This window comes from Carettochelys insculpta, chromosome 16 (assembly GCF_033958435.1).
Source record: "Carettochelys insculpta isolate YL-2023 chromosome 16, ASM3395843v1, whole genome shotgun sequence".
Classification (NCBI taxonomy): domain Eukaryota; kingdom Metazoa; phylum Chordata; order Testudines; family Carettochelyidae; genus Carettochelys; species Carettochelys insculpta.
Genome location: NC_134152.1, coordinates 26,181,826 through 26,199,602, shown reverse-complemented (window position 1 = coordinate 26,199,602; position 17,777 = coordinate 26,181,826). Strand labels below are relative to the sequence as shown.

Below are 17,777 nucleotides of genomic sequence, written 5' to 3'. Positions count from 1 at the left end.
TAGGATTGGAAAAAACAGTGCAAGAAGCAGAGGTCAGCTGCTGGAAAAAAATGAACTTTCTATTGACTGTTTGACACAGCTTGAGGAACTGGCAGTCTGCACCTGCAGCAATCATATCCTGTATCTCACTTTAGCTAAGAACCATTGCTTCTGAAAGCATAAAGCACGTCAGAACTGCAGAAGTTTTGAACAGTTTCCACAGAGAAGTGCATTATCAATGGTCATGGTGGGGGAAAATATGAGACCTCCAACTGTGAATCTGTCAAAAAGCAACAGTGCTGCACATCCCAGTATAAAGTATTTATTTAATACTCAACAATTAAACACAAAGTCCTCCTTTAATTTTTTTAACAGTAAATAAAAACATATTATTCCCCCCCATGCATGATCACTGTGTATTAATCTAAGCCTTTATTTTAGATGTGAAAAAATAAAGTGTTTCCCCAATTTCATCTTTTAATCATACAGCTATAATGTGGCACACTGCATTGAAAGGAGACAAGATGTAGAATTATTTTGCCTAATGCACAGTTTGTGGTTATTTTTTTTACATAAAGTGTTAAATGAATCAACCACCCAATAAAAATAAATATTGTATCATAAAGAACTGATAGTTTTGCAGTATCCCTTTTCTGTAAAAAGAATTGGTTCAAAGATTTCAATGTACTGCTTATGGCCAAAAAAAAAAAAAAAAATTATCTGTGATTTTGTTGGGTTACAGAAACAAAACCTCAGACTGTCACTGTACATGCTATTATTACAGACCTAAACCAAAAAATGCTACTCTAAAAGAAGAAAATCATGTGTTGAAGGAGGTTTTTTAATTGCTGAATATCTACATATAGAGAAAAGAGTAAGAAATTCTGGTCTATTTAGCAGCCAATCATCTACATTCAATGATCCACTCTTGTCAAGGATAGGTGAGCAACTACTTGGAATGGAACATCAGTTTAAGAATGGTGAAAGATGGAAACTGATTTTATGGTTCTGGATTGTGCACAATTTACTAATGCTGTGAATGCAATGAATTTCAGGGATGTGTGTGTGTGGTAATGAAGTTTCATGGACATGCACCTTTAATTAAACCCAATTTGAACTGCCTTGAAATACCTTGGCACTGGGTTTATAGATAAATTACACAACTAATTACCCTGCCTTTCAAGACACTCCTCAGTGACAGCAAAGGTTAAGCATTTTTCATAAACAAACAAACAAAACTGGTTTAAAAATGTAAAGCAACAAACTAATGTTTATGCTTTATTCTTATTATTGTGGAAAAAGGGAATACTGCACTTGAAACTGTAGAAGACTATATATCTTAATCAAAGCCACCAGCCAGCATATTGGATGTTGGATAATCATTTCAAATCAGTTCTTTTGGCTATTTTTCTTACATAAATAATATAGACCAAACATAAAACATTTCAGCAACCTTCTTTAACAGAACACAGGAGCTCTTTTAGCTGTTGAGAAACAAATGCAGGACTCAGAATTCTGAAATTGTCTTTTGAGTTATCAAATTGCCAGATTCATGCAGCTCCTAATGAAAAAACTTCAATCAAGTTCAATAGGACTGCTATCTTCCTGACCATCTTCTGCATCCTCATCTTCTCCAGCTCCCATCAGACTGTTTAAAAGATTTCCTATCATTAAATACAGGAGAGTTAAATTGTAATTTTGGGAAAATGGTGAATAATTTTTTTATTTTGATATTTGTTATGGTAATAGAACAGATTATTAAAAATATAAATATAGATGTTAGAAAGCACTGATCAAATTATAGCAGTTTCACAGCTGGGTCCACTGCAGGCTCAATCTGTGTTTATGTCCCTTCACGTTACTCAGACTTACTGCTATATGGAAAATGTCAGAATTAATCTTTAAAAACAAGCCGGCTTTTTAAAAACTGTATATGAACAACATTTTATCAATAAGAGTGACTGTGTAAGACCAGTTATTGCCCCCAAAACGCCATGGCAAATTAAGATAGAGCAAATCAAAATCTAAACTACAAGGATTAGAGAAGAGCTGCAGCTGAAGCCAAATATTGTACTACGAAAAGATTGAGCAACCAAGTCTTCACTTAAATAAAGCAATGAATATATTTTAAATTAAAAACCACAAAAGAGGTAAAGTTATTCACATTAATTTTAAAAGTTACTTTTTCAACTGAAACACTGACCAATTAGGTAGAATGCAGACTGCAGAGGGATTTGCGGATAAATAACACTTCAGTAAGCAGGTCCTAAAAAGACATCTTACAAACGAAATGTTTTTAGATAGCCCAGCTTAATTGATTGTCAATATGCTCTTCAGGTTAAACCTTTTACAGAAGTTGCTTCCATTATCTTTGGAAAAGTTGTGGAAAGCAATGAACTGCAAGACAGGTGTTCATTGTAATATCAGCCTTAAGTAGAGGAAGGAGTGTTGGGAAACAAAATTATGCCTTGTAAGATAGCATATGCGTGTCCCCCATCTCACTCACGCAGATTCAGACTTCTGAAAGGCTATTTACATACTAGATCAGTTACAACAGTGCTATTTTCTACTAAACTCTGGGTACCAGATAAAGAACTAAATAGGTATTTATGATAAGAAAGGCTACATTTTAGTCTTACATTTTTTAGTAAAAGTCATAGATAGACCATAGACAGTAAACCAAAATTCATGGCCTGTGACCTGTCCATACAGCACTAACTAAAACTTGGGCTGGAGGCACCACAGATGTTTTGGGAGGGATGGACCAGGGTCAGATTCAGACCCCCTGCTGGAGCCAATGGGGCCCAGACAGCGATGCACAGCCCAGGACCTCTGCTGGCATAGGGGGAAGGGATGGAGGGGATAGCAGGCTCCCTACCGGCTCCACAGAGCTCCATGTCCCTGGAAGCTTGGACAGGGACGAAGGCCAAGAGTGCTCTGCAGGTTGCCCTAGCCATGAGTTCTGACTCTGCAGCTCCCATTGGCTGGATCTGCATGGCAGTGCCTCCAGGCAGGGCAGCATGCAGAGTCCTCTGCCTAGGTGCTGCAGGCATACGTTAGTCGCTTCTGCGGAGCTACCCGCAATTTCCCAAGCCCCCTCCCACACTCAAATTAGTGCTGCACTTTGGCGGCCTCGAAGCCAGCCATGCTGGCCACTCTAAAAGTCACAGAGGTTATGGAATCCATCATTTCCAAGAGACACAAAGCCAAAGAGGTTTGCGGAAGAGCATATTTCTCTATGGGAAAATACTGGAGTCAACAATTTTTTGTATAATGCGGCACAATTTGTTCTGTTTGGATTTAAAAATTTAAGTGCAACTAGTACTTAACCATCGATGTTTTGATTTCTTCTTTCAGTAAAACTTTTGTAGAAAAAATTGCATTAATATTGATTCCTCAGGCAGAAGCAAACATTCACTACACAAAACACTACTTATTTTGAAAAATATTAGCCTTTTCTCTAAGGTCCCAGTTCTACAAAATACTTTCAGATGTATTCAACTTTATGAATAATCCCATTGAAATCAATGTGAATACTCACATGCTTCAAATTAAGTCAGTGCTTAAATTTTACAAGGAGGGCTCACTTTATAATGTACTACTTAATCTCAGATTAAATATTGATAAGAATATTGTACCATTTCTTCCCTTTTTTAACTTGGTGAGGATTTTATAAACTTCATATCCATGTATTTTACAAGTGTAAATGATTCATTTTTATATCAATGACTCATTTTATCTATGCTTATTTATGTCATAAAGACACTGCATATACTAATTAATAAACTAGGCCAAGTACAATGGATGAGTAATATTGCATTAACTAGTACTATTTCCAACAAGATTAGACACTGTATCTATAGACAGCTCATTGTTATACATTACCTAGTAATCCTCCATAGGATGATGTCTGCTTGGGTGGAACTCCAAAGAAGAGCTGTCCTATTCTATCTAGGTACTGCAATGACACACAAAACAGCTATTAGACACGTTAACTCATATAGTCCTTTAAAATAAGAAGTCAAACCCTGCAATCTTCTAGCAACGCAACTTCTCTCTCTGATTTGTGGAGAAAAATGTTTTTGAAAAAATAATTAAGACAATGTGCTTTATATTAAAAATTACCATAACTGCATTCTTAAAAGGCAATTTGCTAGACATCAGATTGTTCCACTGAAACACTTTGCACAGTAACAATCAATCCCTTTTGATAAAAGCCTGACAAAGAGAGTCATCTGTTGCATTTTATTAGGCTTCACAATGCAATATGTGTTGCGTTATGTTGAAAAGGCATTATTTAATTAATTCTACTGGGCTGCATTAGAACTAGGTAACCTACCTCATTATACATGGGATCTCTTTTAAGCGAAGGTTGATACTGTTCACACAATACTGTAAATACTGTTAGTTTTCCTCTACAAAAGAAACAAAGCACAAAATGTAATATTCAGGAAAAATGAAAAGTTAATTAAAAGCAAAGGAGTAAGTAGCCGTACCCATCAACAGCCAGTAACAGAAACCAGATGAAATTTAGCAAAGGCTGTACAAATGGAGGACCCTTTTCTATTGAAGGATGTTTCTGTGTATATGTCGTAAAAACCACTGATGCGCTGGTCTTATTTTTTAAGCAGAGAAACCTAAAAGAAGCAGCAATAAAGATACATGTTAACAATGGTATTTGTGAGTTCCAAAGAATTTCTTTTAAACGAAAAAGTCTAAATGTTCAATCTGATACAATAACTAACAAACTACATCAGGCTGAATACATGAGTTGAGAACAAAAACACTATTAATTGACAATGAAGAGCTCTCGTAGCTGCTTTAAAATCAGCCAAGGAGAAAATTCTTAAAGAACACCAGAAGTATTGGCAAGTTAATAAAAAACGTGCTATTAGTTCAGATAGTTACAGTTACTGAGAAACTCAATCTAAAGGAAGATATGAGTCTAGACAACTTTATTCACCCTCTATCAGACACACATGAAAAATTATAATGGGTGCTTTTTATGCACCATTTAGGTTAACTGGAGCTGTTCTACATGGTTGTCAAAAGCTTCTCTTCTGAAAGAGAATTTTAATTGTAGCGGATACCTCATTTTTCCCGACATCCAAGTAAAAACGCCCTCTCTTTTTGTGTCCATCTGTTAGACTTGACTGACAAAACAAACTTCCCTTCTATTCTTGGTACTGATTCAGAGCTAGGACATCAAAAAAATTCTGTCCATAGTGAATCTAAATGCCTGCAAGTCCTATCTTAAATAAACAAAGTCAGATTCTCACAAAGAATTTGTAGCTAGTTGAACGAAGTGATTGATGATCAAGATCACCAGATTCTGGAGTAATCTAGTTATATTCTTCACAAGAACAAAAACACTTCCTAATATGTACCACCAGATCAGAAAGTATCCAGAGGTGTTGAGACGGCTGCAACAAGCAATTTCATGACCTCTGCTCCTGAACCATCACTTATTGTGGGTTTAAAAAAAAATCGTTATTATTCACTGATGACCAAGAAGTTACATCGATTTTGCATAAGATGACAGCTTGTGATAAAGCTAAATATGTTGCACAACTTATTTTAGCTATCTAACTAGGTCAGCAAAAGATTTAGATGGATAAATTCTGATTGGCATAATATAGCTTTACTTCTTCACCACATGTAATTGCCCTAGCATATGGAAAACCCATATAGGTTTGAGCAATTCTTCTGTATAACAAAAGCTACTATTCCAGTCTGTCCAACCGGCCACATAAGAAGCTTATTCTAATTAAAAAAGAGAGACGACACATGAAAGGGAAGCCATTTTTACAGGCAGAGTCAGACAGCCTGGGAACAGATCATTTTCAGAGCGTGTTAGTTAAAACAAAATGAAAATTGACTCAGCCGAGGCTAGTAAATCAAAGCATTTGGCATAGCAATTTGCAAGCCTGCATAATTTTATTTTTACACACACACAAAATGCTCTAATGATCTTAGGAAACTGGCAGTAACTCTACTCACTGAAATATTCTATAGCTGCCATTAAATGTGCTTCATGGAGCAAATGTAGTAGTTCTTAGATGGCGAGCTCCGTGGCAGGGACCATGTTAGCCTTTTGTGTTTGTACACAGCCTCGTACAACAATCTGGGCCTCTGGGCACCAAGATTGCGTGAATAATAATGGTAAGGACATATTTCAGGTGTCAGGCTTTCAAGGATTATGAAAAGAAAGGATTTTACAAATGATTACAAATTCATTTCTAACATAAGGGCTCTAATTTAACACCCTTAAAGGAGAACTTACTCTAATGGTAAGGATGCTATTTTCACATTCAGACCAATTATTAAAAGAACAAAACTAATTAGTCTGATTTTCAACCCCTCGCTTTTTATGACAGTGGGTCACATGCAATCTTTGAATCAATTTACGTCTCATTAATTAAAGATGCAAACTTTATTCACTTTCATAATTTCTTTTGCACAAACCATGTTTAACACCAGACTCCAGAATGCAAGGAGTTTAACCCAACACTTTGCAGAGCAAACACTTTTATATTCAATAAATGTTGAACGCTTACTGTAAGACTGCCTGTGCTACAAACATATCCACCTCACTGCAATATCCCCTAGATGAGGAGTATTCTACTAGCATATTAGCACATCCTTCGCCGTCTGTGGAGTGCAAGAAGTGATACCGAGATTCACAATAGTTTTGCTCTACAGAAGAAAGAAAAAGAAAACATCTGCTAGGAAATCAGTTTGTTATGCTACATCCAAGATTTGGTAGGTTTATTCCTTTTCCAAACAGATGCCTCATAGGGGCTGTTATGAGGGGTACATACAACAAACACAAAGAAAGGACCATTTGTCTTTGTAAATAAATCCTAAATACATTTTGAATTAGTAATATTTACAAGCTGCTGTTATTCAGACATTGCTTCTCCCATCTTACTACTCAAATACTGGGGGGGGTGGGGGGGGGAAATCAACTATCAGCCTACTAGCAAATTTAATATATTACCAGTAGTAGTGAGATGAGGTGGCAAGAAGTTTCACCTTAAACTCAAATGTCATTATGTTGAAATCGTGTGGAGAAGAGATTTCTCTTAAATTTGAGTCTAACTCAGTCCCCACCATTAAACTTAAGTTACTTCTATACTGAAGCAAAAGTTAATAAACAACATTTACTAGAACTTTATTTCAGGCAAAACTGTATTCTAGCCAATGGCTCTGCTAAATTAAAGACAAAAGTCCCATAATATAGCCTTCTTCAAATCAAGGTGTCAAAACATACGACCTAAGAGAAAACACATTTATCTGTGGCTGGACATCAAGTCATTTGCTATGGTCCGAGCACACTCAACGTAAGAGCATGTTGTTTATTTTGCCTACCATGTCCACACTCCTGCTGGAGTCTCTGAGAATCTAACACTGATGGCTCCAGAAATACAGGTTGAACCCCTCTAACGTGGCACTCTCATTGGCAACATCCTTAATCCAGCATGATTTTAGTCAGTCAAATGACCACTTATCGGGGTTTGGCCAGGTTTCCCATGGTCCCATAAAGTTTGTTTACAGCCACCAGCCCTGGCTCTCAGTGTTCTGGGCTGTTATTTAGCTATAATTTATCCCTAAAATGTCTAAACAACCCAGTAAGCAGGGGAAGTGTGGTAATGTACTAGACAGTATTGACCTGCTGTGGCCCTGCAAATTCTCTCATTCGGCACTGGTCCGGTCCAAAGAGCGCCAGATGAGAGAGGTTCAACCTGTACTCTCCTTTCAGCAGCTGAAAACAGCAACACACATTAAATGCCAGCCAACCAGTAACTCTCACAATTACACCACAGAGAAATAGTACGGCAGATCAAACAAAGGCAACCAGAACTTTAGACTCTGGGGTGAAGTTTACTATTTTGATGAACAGCCCAACTTCAGAGCTGCAGGTCTGATTTTGTTTTGTTAGAAAATTTACTCAGGATATTGGTATTGGTAGAGACGCAAGGGACATTGGAGAAAGGGACGTTTTTGTTCAACTACTCTCAAATGTTTGCATGTACTGTATATAACATCAAATTCATACATCACCTATGACTGAGTAGAGAGGTTTATGTCCCTCTGTGATATGACAACATTTTACATTTGGCTTCACACATAATTAAGCCAATAAATCCAAGAAGAGGGCTCTGAAGTTGGTTATGTTAAGTCTGATGGTCAGAGCTCAGTTTCATCTAGATGCCACATCAAAATCTTAAGAAGACCACAGCAAATAATGTCATATGCTAAAACAGTCTCTGGCTGCTTTATCTAGGATTATTTAAAAAAAAAAACTGCACGCACTGAAATAAATTTCCAAACTACAGTGCAGAACTCACCTGGATTTACTACAGCACTAGATGGAAGGCTCACTCTGGGCTCTGCAATGTGTTTGTCCAGCAAAATTTTGACTTAAAATAAGAACACAATCTATCCAAATTTATATTTCACTTTTCATGCTTAAGAAATGGATATAATTATCTTACAAGATTTTAGAAATCTCAGTATTACAATTCCTACCTTTCCACAATGTGATGGCTAATAACTGATGTAATTTTGGGTGACCGAGTTTCCCTGATCCACCACTGGACCATTTCAGTGCTCTGGACACAAAAGCTACTCTTTCAGGAGAATTTGGATCCATCAAACTGAACACTTTAGCCAAGTTTTCTAAAAGCAACACAAACACGAAATTAAAATTACCAGAAACACAGCAAAGTTTCTCCTGTTATCAATAAACCTTTGTAAAAACCATCTTAAAAGATAAGTTGTTGTTCTTAAATAAATGACTTTGAACAATGTACTTCCATGTGTAAAAGTCAATCTTAGCTCTGTAAATCAGTAACATCCAATTGACCTCTCCGCTGCAGTGCCAGAAACCATACCCTGCCTGGTAACTGGCACTAGGTAGGGACAGCTTCCTATGTCCCATGGCTTAGGACAGATGTTCCTCTGCCGTCAGGGAGTTCCAGTGAGGAGATAAGGCTTCGGTTAGGAAGATGCACACCAGTCATAGGAAGCATCAGGGATGGGAGCCTGTAATTAGGAGCAGGGCTGTCAGAGGACCGTGGAGTGAAATGCCAGACTGGCTCTATAGAAACAAAGTGCAATCCCTAAGCCCAGTCTCCTGTTCGTCCGCAGGCCCCTAGAACAGCAGCTGATGTGGAAGAGACTCTTCATATGATTTCCAGCTGGGCAGCTCACAAGAAGGACTTTATGAACTGCACGCTTACCGAATCAGACAGTCCGACAAGCAAACTTGCTTTGACAAAATGGACGACCCGCGGGCAATGCACACATCACCACACTGACTGGATAGGAAGCCGCTGTCCATCAAAGCGGCGGAGAGGTCAATTACTGTGCAGACAATACTTGTTGCTCCTGTGTTGGGGAGAGGACAATGCCAAAAATCATGCTCCACCTACAAAACATAGCGATGTTTGCTCAAAGTATGTCTGTATTCTTAGGGCCACTTCAATTACTGAGAATCTATTACTTTTCCAGCAGTTTTGTCTGCACGTCATTTTGGGAAGTAAACTAACCCCTTAGCAAAACAGAAGCCCTTAACTCATGGCACAATGAAAAAGATTGAAGGTGCAGGAGAAATTACATTTTTGACAACGCACAAGTTCTCTGAAATGCAAACAGGCTTGAAATTCTGTCAAACTAAATGCAATGAGATCAACTCACCTAGCAGATCATCTGTTACTTTTGCATCCGACTTCTCTAAAGACTCTAAGACCAGCATGGACAGATCAGCAGCACTGTTTTGCTACAAAATGTGCACAAAAGCAAGAAACTTATTGTTAGTGATGAAACAATCATTAGCTGCTAGAAGAAGATCAAACATTTTGTGTAAAGCAAACAAATTTTCAGATGGAACAGGGACAATCAATCATGTTCTACCCTCACAAAAAGTAGTAATTTCATGAAGTAAGCTTAAAACCTGCCTGAAAATACAGCACAACTGGTTTGGGATACAAAGGTATCATGGACACACCTGAAGTCTCTAGAAGTGAAGCAAGTCAGCTCTGTACAGAAAGATTTCAAACTCACATGCACTGGAAAAAGATTACACGGCAGCTTCCCACAAAAAAGACTTGTCTACATGGGGACAGCCAGGTAAAACATGACAAATCAACCAAATCCGCAAATAAGCATTATGTGAAGTAAGGCCACACAATGGTTTAACGTCCTTTAACTTTGCGTAACGCTTCATGATCTTAGTTGATTTCTCTTAACTTTAAGTGTCCAAATATAGACAAGCACTAAGACTGCTTATTAGCCCAAAACTTTTAGCACTAGTGTTTTGCCACTCAAAGCTCAAAGAATTTCAAAAAAATTAAAAGATTTCTTACTTGGTTGTGACTGAAGAACAATAGTGCCCCAGAGTACATTAGTTCTCTTGCTTCTACATGTTTGCCTTGGGACATATACCTGCAAACAACAACAAAGCAAAGCAAAAAAATTGCGCCACACAATACATTAAATGACAGCTCTCCATATGCTCAAAAGCACTTGAAAGTAATTTATTACTACTTGAAGAACTGTGTGACAAAAATTCATTTTCAATTATGTATGCATTGAAAAATCAATGTATGGGCACGTGAACACTACAACAAAGCTGGTTGCAAAGAAGGCATATAGTATGTGGATGGACTTTATTATAGGTATTTTTTAAAAATTCCCTTTCCTGGTCATCACCCAAACATTGAACTGATTAAAAGTTATAAGCATATGAAAACAAGGACTTATAAATGGAACTTCTGAACATCACTTTTGGCCTGACTAAAACTTAAAAAAATAAATCTTAATATTCTCTCTCTCCTGGACCAGAGAGGCATGCCCCAAAAGTTTGGTATGATGCATAGACTATTATTATGTGAACAATAAATGAAAGTCTCCAGCATGTCCTATTATATCAATTATAAATGGAAGTTTAGAATGCTTTCAGTATAAATGCTACATACACAGCACAATAACATAGTGGAGCCATAACAGAGACCTCCTGCTCAACTGTCTTCCTCCCTGGCACTTGCCTAAAGTAAACTAAGTGTGAGACACCCTGCACTCTATAACTGAAGGTCTTGGATAGTCTCAGTTCTAAACTGAATAAAGACAGTATCACATACATTGTAAAGAAATTCTTGTGGAGAAATAAGGAATTATATTTGCCATCTTTTAATTCCATAGCTTGTTTCACCTCATGATTGATTAGCCCAGGGTTTCCTAAACGGGGGGGGGTGTGTACCCCCCAGGGGGGCATGAAGAAATTCCAGGGGAGGAACAAGACAACCAAGCCCCCTCATAATCCTCCCAACCCAAAAAAAGAGCTGGCTTTTTCTTCCAGCTCTCAGCTCCTGCCATTTCACATAGATGACCTGATGCAGCTGCTATGAAAAGCAGGCAGCCGACAAAGACCCACACGCAAAGGTGAGTGAGTGTGGATTGGGGGAGGAAGGAGGAGGATGGGGTTAGATGAGAACCTGGGGGTGCCTGGCTCAGGTAAGGGGGATGAGATAAGAGTGGGGGCTTGTGGTGCCTGGCTTTGTGGGAGGGGAGGGGCTCAGGCAGGTGCCTAGCAGGGCTTATGGTGCTCATGTGGCCAGCCAGCTTGCAGGATTCATGGGGCCTGGGCGGCTGGCCCCAGCATCACAGGGCTCAGGCAGCTTGGACTGACAGCTGGCTCCAGCAGCATAACGCTCGGAAGGATCAGGCTGGCAGGCGGGTGGCTGGCCTAGGCAGCGTGGGGGGCTTGGATGGCTGGTCCAGAGCTGGGGTAGGCAGCTGGTGGATGAGCGGATGGCTGGCCCCAGCAGTGTGGGACTCAGGCAGGTGGCTCTGGCAACACAGGTCTCAAGTGGGAAGGGCAGCTGGTGCGGGAAGCTCTAGTAGCTGGTGCAGGCAGCTCTAGCAGCTGGCTAGCTAGGGCTGATCAGACACCCGCAAGGGGCAAGGAAAACTATTTGTGCTTATTTTAAATAATGTTTTTATATCAACTTTGTGTTTACTGTAAATTACTAATTGAATTTTTTGTTAAGGGGGGGGTTTGGATGATGATAAAGAAGAGCGGGAGGGAGGTGAATGTTTCTCAAAAATCAAAACATAGGCATTTGGGAACCACTGGATTAGAACATTTGTCAACTGTACAGTCACCATTCAAGACACTAGAGATCAGCCATTGGTTTAAGTAGTCTTGAGTGCTCAACAGAACACACCAGACAAGATTACCTCTGCTGAGTTGATCTTCCCGGCCTCCCACTGACCTTTCAGCCAGCCAGGTAGATACAGGATTAGAAATCATTTAGTTTTTGTGCTAAGATTTTTTCCCTCTCCTATATAAATTTCTGAGACTAACACTACTTAAACGTCAATACTTCTAGAATTTTATTACACGGCATGCACCAGTGATTTCCCTTTATTTGATCATAGTATGCCTGGTCCTTGGTGTGTGTGATGTAGCTTATTTTTAGCTAAAACATTGCCTTCGTATGACTGCCTCTATAGAGCTTTTTTTGTAGCCTCTACTGTATGCTAGGAATTCCTTTACTAAATGGACTAGGGTTATACATAATGGTTTTGTTATCCACACTATTTCTATTTTGCATAATGGCTGTACTTTGCTTGTGGCTTTTATATAAATTTATCAAAAAGAAAGAAGACACTGCTATTTCTTAAACCTACTGTGACAATGTTTCCTTTGTCAGACAGGACAAAAATACCTGTTTACAACAGGGGTACCTCTGTTCCTCTTCCAATAAGGAAACCTAAACCATATCACCACTTTCTGCTAAATGGACTCCAGAGACCCATTAATACTGACAGAACCTTGTATTGTTGAACTTTCTCAGTTCCTAACTCTTATTCCCCTGCCATCAAAAACGGTCTTTCAAGGTCATTCCCTGGGGAGTAAAAGACCAGAAACCAAGAAAACATATCACTAAGTGTAAAAATGTAACTGCTTATGTGTGGAGCAATTTTCCTTAAAGCAACATTTCACAAGGTGATTTTAACCACCACTAAAGCATACAACTATAAATTGAAGATATTAAGAGTCCTGTGCCAACCAAAAGCTGAGTTAAGTTCCCTTTTCTAAAGATTAACAAAATCATGGCATTTTAAAATGAAAGTTGTTTAAAAAAAAAGTCGTATTCACAAATACAATACACAACATTATGCTTATTTAGATAAAAGTGGTGTATATTTGCACAGCAACACAGTGGCATTCTATGTGCAGGTTTATTTAAATATAAAATGAGCACATTAAATACGCACTTTAAAGATTAACATTTATTTATTAGATAATGAGCTCTTTCAAAACTAAGATTTCTCATTTCATGATACTTAATCACACTCCAAATCATGACTTAAGTTATTATGAAAGCAACAGTGGAAACAAGTAGCACTATATCTGGCATGTCAATTAATTAATTCAGTTGATAATACTTCTTGCTCCTCTCACTTTTATAAGTTTGCCATTGTTATAGATTACAGTGAAGTGGGAAGAGGGAAATGGTTCTGTAAGTGAGACCTTGATGGCTTACGCAGATTAAACCAAGTGTTTATGAGCAACAATAAATGTAAGCCAATTTGATGGTCACGCCGAGGTTAAATCTTGAATCTGACTTGACATTTCAAAAGTCAGAAACCTAGATGCATTTGAACCAGTCAGCACCTACAAACAACACACCCAAGTACATAACATTCTTAGGATGACAGGAATTGCCACACTGGATTAGACCAAAGACACATCTTTTCTGTCGCAGGAGTATCAGGTGCTTCTGCAGTTGTAAAAACTGTGAAGCAGGGAAAGTTATTTGTTCACCCTCATTAGGTCTCATCCTAATTTCTATCAGGAAAAGGTTTACAACATAATTTGGTACCACTAACTATAACAACTCTAGCTATTCTTGCTATCCCTCACTGTTATCCCTTTTTGGACACTGATAAATTCTTGGCCTCTGACTCCCAGTGGAAAGGTTCGTAGTTTAACTAAGACTTGTTCTGAAAAAAAAGTATTTCCCTTGTTTTCAATTCTTGAATCTATCAGTTTTTCATTTCATTGAATGCCCCCTCAGTCTCATGTTTTGCCTGATCTACCCTTCTTAAGTTAATTCAGTGGGTTCAAACCAGGATGCAAAAGGTTTCAAATTTGAAAGTTACCATGAAAGAAAACAGTGCTTGTTACAAGAGATACAAGAAAGAAAACCAGTATTACAAATTTAAACTTTTCTGCAAGAAGATTAAAGATAAACTTCTGATGAGGTAAATGATCTCAACACAAATATTGTGGAGACTTACTGTTACTCTTAAACATCTGAATTCTATCTAGTTTCTACCATTTAGGCTAATATTTCACATGCAAAAGAGTTAAAGTCTTACATAGTACATGACAATTCAAGTAATACCACAGCACAAGTACTGCACTGTGAAGTAGACCGGTTACACTACCCATTAACAGGTTAAACAGAAAATGTGGAGCTGTGCAATAGCACCTGCCCTTTTAAAGATTTGCAAGGAGATTACACATGATGAGAAATCAACGTATTTTAAAGAGGCATCAAATGTTTCTGTTGGTTAAAGAGCATTGAGATCCCTTCCAATAGGGCTGGCCTTAGGGTGCCAAGCTGTTAAAGCAAGTCAGCATAAGAGGACGTGCGGGCAGGATGGTCAGGGTAGAAGAAATAAGGAATTTCCCCACCCACAATCCTGCTTGCTCCAAGGCAAGTCTATCTGCAGCATCAAGCAGTCAGGAAAGAATGAGAAAATGAAGCACCAAGCTCGCATCAACTTTTTGGCCCAAAGGGGCTCTTTGGGGGTATGAGATGAGAGCCTCCTAAGGCAGTGGAGTACAAAACCGAAAGAAACTGAATAATAGCATCACCTACATACAGCAAAGGAGGGGCCTATGATTTACAGGTCTATGCGGCCATCCAGCCCCCCTCGGCCACAGGTGAGAGCAGGACAAGAGCTAGGCAAGGAGCTACTCCACCTCCCAAGCCAATAGCTCTGGGGTGGAGCGAGACCCGTGACCATGGACTGCAAGCCCCCACCAAGCAGTGCGTGGCCCCCACTCAGAGGTGGTCAGAAATCAGGGGTCCAGACTTCAGCCGTGCTGGCCATGGAGCCTCAGCGCACCACACCAAGCTCCAGCCTGTGAACATCCGTATCGCTTGGGACAGCCCCGCCTTCGCTAACCCCCATATTGCCCCCCAACTGCCCCTCGGCCTTCCCCCTTCGTTAGCTCCCCCGCTCTCTTCCGCCAAATGTTCCTCGGCTCCCCACCCCACCCACGAGGAAAAAGGCTGCACGGGGACGGAGAGGGCTCGAGAGAATTTAACCCCTCCCGCAACCCCTTCAATTCCACCTCTCCCTACGCACTTCACGGTATTCTGCGCAGGGAGCGCCGCCCCTCTCTCGCCCAATCAGCTGACGAGCAGACGGGACGAGCAGGCCGCCAGACCAACAGCACAGACGGGGCGCGCGGGCAGCACGTTAGTGTGCGCTCGGAAGGCTCTGGAAAGGATGCCTGGCCGAGCGGTACCTGAAGAAAAGGGTCCGGTACATCTGGTGCGCCTCGTAGTATTCGCCCTTCTCCACGCTGGCGCGGAGCTTCCCCTCCACCCGCTGCACCCCACCCCGGTTCCGGCCGCTGCCGCCGCCCTTCACGGCCTCCTGCTCCGCCGCCGCCGCCATCATCGCTGCCGCCATGGATGTGGGGTGGGGGTGGGCGGCGGCCTAGGTCGCGCAGCTGCCTGCTTTACACAGGCCGTACAGATCTCTGTCCGAGTCGGCTTCCGTCGGCCCCGCCCATGTGCAAGACGGCAGCCTGGGCGGGCCAGTCCCCTTAGCGCCGCTTTGCTCTGACGACGGCGCGACACGTGACTCAGGGATGGGTGGGGAGAGGGAGGAGGTTGTGGGGGTGGGGCGGTGATAGCACTGAAGGAGAAGGAGCCGTGGGAGGGGCTGGGAAAACCTGGAGCTGGGGGGGCAGATGGCTTTGGTGAGGCAAGGCCAGAGCAGCCCAGGAGGAGGCAGGATTGGGTTCCTCCCACAGGCCCCCTAGCTGCTGGTTTGGGTGCTCTTCTGCTTGCCTATTAATTGTATCTATTTGTCTTTTTTTAAATCTTAGAAGAGGAACATCCGGCCTGGTTTAGCTGGGATCTGAATTTTGAACTCATCTCACCTCACCACTAGCCTTTAACAAGTCCAGACCTACGTGCATTCATTAGGGCTATAGCCAGGATACAGTTGTGCCAGTAACATTAAACATAATTCATAGCACCGTGAACAGTAAAGAGGCAGGCTAGAGTCATTTTTAAACAGGACTAGATCAAAGCCAACTAGCAAGGTATGAAAAAATTTACGGATTCTCTGACGTTAGTGACAACTGGATTCTTTGGCAGCAGGTAAAAATATGTCTAAGACTTCCTGTTTTCAGTTGCTCAGCTTTTACTCTTTTGTGAGGTAAATTTTACTACCTCTTCAGTCACCTCAGATTTCCAGGGCAGAGGAAAGCTGAAATCCTAGTTGTCCACTGCCCCTGCTCAACCCTTCCATTATAAAAATGTTAATTTGTCATTAGGAGCAAAAGAATTTCTTCTTGTCAAGTTAATTGCTAAGAAATATTTAAAGTTAAATTATAAATGATTAACATTTGACACTTACATAAGATATCCAAAGAAACAATCCCATCAAGCTGATTCTGGAATCTAATGAAAAGACATAAATGGAGGAAAATCTACCAAAGTAATGCAGCGTGCTAGGAACAGCTCATCTAGATTTCTGACTACAGCTTTGGAAAACTCATCTGCCTCCACCTCCCATAGTTTTTACTGAGCCTAATTGTATGATGTTTTGCGAATACTCAACACACGTTTCTCTACTGACTTTTAAAAATGTTAGGTGGAGAACCAGGGGGATGACAGCAAATACAAGACTTACTGATGCCATATTACACATGGCTTGATGTACATGACCTGTGTTTTAATCTTTACAACTACTGATCCAAATAGCTTAAATTATTCTCAAATATTTCACCACGTTTTATTCCACTACATGACAACTACTTTATACACACAAATGTTGTGAAGAAAATGAAACAAAATGAAAATTTGACTTTTGTTTAAATGCAGTCTAACGGAGTTGCAAATAAATACAGTGTTCTCAAGGTTGCTAAGTTACAGCAAGAACAAGTTTAAATACACATTTTAGTCTTAACAATCTGCAACCTCCTTACTCAACAGCAGCTGTATTGTCATCGTGTATTGCAATAGCACAGTACTTTAACTAAACAAAAACTAATGGTTGATTGAATTTTCTGGAGCTAGGGTACATAACTTTACATGCTCCTTGAGACAGCTTGATGTTGTGGATGAGAGCACCAAGTGCAACTTTTGACACTTCACAAATAAAAAACTTGTGTGCAAATATTATTTGCAATAGCGTGCTCCTATGGACTCATAAGTTTACATTTGTACCCCAGTTCACAACAGTAGGTGATTCTCTGGATGTTCCGCTGTAGTTGCAGAATACTTAAGTGCATTTGCCAGTACAATTTGCACTAGTGTCAGATAATGTACAATTGCTGATTTATTCTCAAGTTTCATTACAGGAGTCTTCACTTAAATATATGAACAAAACATATTTCAATTTGTAATTGGCTATCCATTACAAACATGGTGCCTTTCCACATTTTTAAGTGCTTGTAAGTAGTTACAGGATTTTGGTTGTGGCATATTTTTTATTTGCTCTTATGAAAGAAGGAGGAGCTACTTGGATATACA

At 40.0% G+C, this 17,777-nt stretch overlaps 1 protein-coding gene across 1 annotated transcript; it reads right to left on the bottom strand.

Moving 5' to 3' along the window:
- Nucleotides 1–287: 287 nt before the first annotated feature.
- Nucleotides 288–15,791, bottom strand: GET4 (guided entry of tail-anchored proteins factor 4). The gene is made up of 9 exons (XM_075010790.1): nt 15,536–15,791; nt 10,350–10,428; nt 9,682–9,763; nt 8,512–8,661; nt 6,537–6,675; nt 4,476–4,616; nt 4,319–4,394; nt 3,865–3,937; nt 288–1,643 (listed from the first exon to the last, which is right to left on the bottom strand). The coding sequence occupies exons 1-9, from the start codon at nt 15,700–15,702 to the stop codon at nt 1,555–1,557; spliced, it is 996 nt and encodes a 331-aa protein (XP_074866891.1). The 5' UTR covers nt 15,703–15,791; the 3' UTR covers nt 288–1,554.
- Nucleotides 15,792–17,777: the final 1,986 nt, after the last annotated feature.